This window comes from Microtus oregoni, unplaced genomic scaffold, assembly GCF_018167655.1.
Source record: "Microtus oregoni isolate MIOR12 unplaced genomic scaffold, Mior012 000062F_ref0000492, whole genome shotgun sequence".
Lineage (NCBI taxonomy): Eukaryota > Metazoa > Chordata > Mammalia > Rodentia > Cricetidae > Microtus > Microtus oregoni.
The window spans coordinates 5,965,085-5,969,348 of record NW_024543872.1 but is presented as its reverse complement, the minus strand read 5'-3'; the positions used below and the strand labels follow the sequence as shown (position 1 = coordinate 5,969,348).

Sequence of the window (4,264 nt, the reverse complement as noted above, 5' to 3'; positions counted from 1 at the left end):
CTTTGTCCTCCAATTATTTCTTCAGGGTCAAGGACTAGTGTCACTAAAGCTATAGCAAAATATTGGCACTCTGTCCCACGACTTGGAGCAGGCCTGGGATGTCAATGTCTGTGGGGAGAAGTTGGCCTTGGGAGCTGATTTCTAGAACTGTATAGATTATACCCAAACCAACAAAGCCCCAGTTAGTGATGACACAGAGGACATGCTTGTCTTGTATTTTCTTGAGGCAAGGTTTCTAATATAACAGAAATGAAGACCATAGTTGTCACACACACACCCCCCCCCCCGAAAGATACACATGCCTCGTCTTAGTCTCTTCCAGGAGACAGCTGAGTGCATGGTGCCAACCTTTTGGAGGCAGGACTGTGATTGGCTGCCTCATTGAGTGAAAGTAGAGATGCCTTTGGGATAAAACCATCTCCCCCTAGACAGCTGGGAGTTCCCCTGGAATGTAAGCCGTGTAAGTGTGGTGGCTTCATCTCTAGACAGAGCCCGTGCTAAGAAAGTGTGAAAGGATGCAGGGCCTTGGTGGGGGAATGTGGTGATGGGGGCAGCTGGAGAGACCATATCCAGGGACAAGAACTCTAAACTTTTTGCTTCCTCTTTGATGTTAGATAAGTATCTTGTAGGGCAATTTTTTAAAAAAAATCACACTTTATTCTTCAGTTTCCTCTCTGGCTTTGTGACCTTGTGACCTAGAGGTCACGTGTACTGCTACCAAAAGCCCTTCCTGTTCCCTGTGCGGCCAAGAGCGCCTGGGGCTAACGCCAGCCTAGCCTCCTCCACCTGAGCCTGCAGAGTCATTTCTGTTTTCTCGCTGGGAAGAAGCCTAGGGAAGTAAGAGGAGGGTGATTCCCTAGCTTGACTTTAAACCACATCAAACACTTTGCTCTTTCACTTCCTGCCACTACCTAGAAGTGCCAGGAATGTCCCCTCCTAAGAGCCAAAGGTGAAGATCTTCATCCTGGGTCCCCTCAGAACTCTCCACCATTGACGTCACCATTGCTTCTTCTGCCTGCCGGAAGCCGAGCCTGAACTTGAAAGTTGAGCCTGAGTTAATTCCAAAGGCTGAGAGTCAGGGGGAAAGACAGGGAGAGCTGTAGAAAATCCGATTCCTTACGTGAGAGCCACAGTCTGAGAGAAGAGGATGAGGGGCTGGTCATTTGTTACCAAGAGCTGGAGATACTGGATCGGCGACAAGAACATCTGTGGCTACAGAGACTTGAGACCCCACCTCTTCGTCCCTGGTTCTCTGGCTGGCAGCGGTGGCTGTGGTGGAATTGAGGCCAGAGCATCCTAAGCCTCCTGCGTAAAGACGAGATCGCATGGGCCACTTCTGAGAAGACAGAAGACGGGGAATGATTAACACAGCTACTGTGTGGTCCTGAATAGCCTGGAAACAATTAAGACCTTAAGTCTGGCATCCTCTGATATGTCCTCTGGATGTCACAGCTTTAGAGGGTCTCCCTGCTGCCTGGCAACGGCACAGGAGCCCACTGAGGGCAGTAAGGACCTCAAGAAGAGCAAGACTTGGTTGGAGGAAGGTAGAGTGCCCTAAGTGGGGGTACAGGGGGACTGCCCTAAGTGGGGGAGGGGGCAGGGGGACTGCCCTAAGGTTCTCAGCTTGGCCTCCAGCTTATCTTCAGCATTCAATCTTAGTGCATTCTCAAGCTAAGGTTCAGGAAACTGGGTAATGGTTTGCCATGGTGCTTGCTGGAAGACCTCTGACCTACACCGGGTGGCTTGCCTTCCAATGGGTGTTTCCAGAGCACTGGGGGGGGGGGGCTTAGGATGTTGTCCTCCCAGAGACCAGATGTCTGCAGCAACAATAGTCAGAGACCAGAAAGGCCGGCGCCACTCGCTACTCAAGGAGGTGAAATTGCTTGGAAATGGGTGACTCTCCTGGGTCCTGGGCCTTAGAACAGGAACCCACTCCTCTCTTCCCCAGACACTAAGAATCTCAGAGCGTTTCTCTCCTCCTGGAGCAATCCACTCCCATGCAGACAACACCCAGTCACCGCTCCACTCCAAGAGCCAGCCTCTGTCCCCCTGCTGAGAGAACAGGAGGAAAATGCCCCCAATACCATTTCCCTCCCCAAGGTTTCCTACCAAGACCCTAGGCCAGCGACCTACCTTGAGGGGGTCTAAGTACCGGAGTCCACGCAGGAAGGGTGGCCAGGCAGGGCCAGGCAACTCGTGGCCGAGCGTTCGGGTGAGGTGGGCTATGTAGCTTGTGGCCAGCACCAGCACGTCCAGCTTGGAAAGCTTTGTGTCAGGTGGTACGGCAGGCAAAGCAGCCTGCAAGGCCAAAAAGGCCTGGCGCAGTGTCCTCACCCGGGTCCGCTCCCGTGCTGCGTTCTCAGGGCAGGCTTCACTCTGCAGAGAGGCCCCCTTGAGTACATCTCACCCTGCTCTCTTGTCAGAGTTCCTATTGTTGGGACAGGGTTTCCTGTAGCCCAGGCTAGACTTGAACTCTCTGCATAGCCCAGGATGACCTGGAATTTGGGATCCTCCTGCTTCTACGCCTCAAGTGCTGGGGCTATAGGAGTTCACCACCACGCCTGGTTGGTCCTGACTTCTAAGGACCCTATTAGTGCCATGTCTTCTTATGGAGCTAATGGGCCTCACTGGTTTGAAGCCAGGCTTCATAATAAAATGAAGGAAGGCCTGGACTGGGATCAGATGACAGGAAGGTGGCAACACTTGGCTCAGAACCTGAGTCCCGTATTCTTTCTATTATGCCATTAACATCTGTTCTACTCCCAATCTAGAGCCTGCTGTACCCTGGGGGCTATAGGAAGCATAGAGCCATGCCCCTGCTTAGCTGACCCTTGACCCAACTAGGTAAAGAGGAAAGGACTCTGCACAAGAGTCAGAACATACAGTCCTGGACTGCGGATGTAGCTCAGTTGGGGGAATGTTTGCCTAACATGTGTGAGGCCCTGTGCCCGATCCCTATCGCGGCATAAACTGGGTGTTTATGCACATACTCTCAGCGCATGGAATGTGGGGGCAAAAGGATCAGAAGTCCAGGTTCTAAGCTACAGAGGATGTTTGAGGCTAGCCTGGACTACATGAGACTCTGACTGGAAGACAGACAGATAGATAGATGAATAAATAAATACAAATAAATAACAAATACTCTGTCTAGGTCCTCCACCACTGGCTGCTGTTCAGGGACCTTAGATAGCTCACATCCTCTGGGCCTGAGTTTCTCAGCAGACAGTAGTTAGGTCACCTCTCTGAGCTGTGCTCTCATGGAGTTCTGACCTGTCCTGCCCACCTCCAGCGTGGCACCATGGGCCTAAGGATGCTGCCCTTGGGCGGAGCCATCAAATACCGATTGAGGCTCTGCCCTCAGAGGTGGCATCTCATTGCCCTCAAACCCTGCCTTCCCCAGCTCCCTCCTCTAGTCCAAAGAGTCCTTACCCTGCCATGAGCTGTTCCCTTAGCTCTGGTCCCTCGAGGGGCAGAGGTGGCTCTGCTCAGTCTGTGATTACTCCAGCTAGTGCTGTTCCATAGGTCCTGCCTTGTCTTGCTGAGGCGGCTCCTCTTCCTGTCAGCACCTAGAAGCAACCGTGCTTTGGCCTTAGTCTGGCCATGCCCTGCTCTTGGCATTGCTGGTGCCCCTGAGGCCTCCTGTGACATGTCACTCTCCTGGGGTATGGAGCTATAGCCTCTAGAGCAGTCACACAGAGCCCGAGGGAGCCCTTAGGCTCAAGTTAGCCTGGACAGGCTGGCCATCCAGCCAGCAGAGTCTGTATCTGAGGAAGCCGGCGCCAACTCAATCCTTCACTCCTCGCTCTGGGAAAACTGCCCACCCAGCACAGCCCCCGCAGACAGCCTCCGCCTGCCTCCCATCCCAGCTGAGAGGTGGGGGTGCCACATGCTGGGAGTGGCCAAGCCCTCGGACAAGGCCCATGCTAAGAAGGCCTGGAGATGGGTAAGAGGAGAGTACCCTTCCACGCCCTGACTGACCTTACCAGGGTCATCCTCTGATGGACCTACTGCTTCAGGTTTGGGGCTCAAATCCATAGTTTGGGGCTCTGGATCTCCAGCCCTTGTGTCAGAGACTATCAGCATCTATCTCACATGGTCCTTTCCTCCTCCCACCAAAAGCACATGACGAGGCGCTACTCCCCACTCCTCAGACATGCTTCCCAATTCCAACTTGGTGGTTTCTTCCCAAGATTCCAGGGGAATGATGCCATCCTCAGGGCTCTGCCCTTCACTTATGAGGACTTTAGCCCTGCCCCGCCACCAG

At 53.4% G+C, this 4,264-nt stretch overlaps 1 protein-coding gene across 1 annotated transcript; it reads right to left on the bottom strand.

The window, feature by feature from the left end:
- Positions 1–1,159: 1,159 nt before the first annotated feature.
- Positions 1,160–3,648, bottom strand: LOC121439563 (transcription factor 23-like). The gene is made up of 3 exons (XM_041640076.1): positions 3,430–3,648; positions 2,134–2,376; positions 1,160–1,336 (listed from the first exon to the last, which is right to left on the bottom strand). Exons 1-3 carry the CDS (start codon positions 3,646–3,648, stop codon positions 1,160–1,162), a joined length of 639 nt encoding a protein of 212 aa, XP_041496010.1.
- Positions 3,649–4,264: the final 616 nt, after the last annotated feature.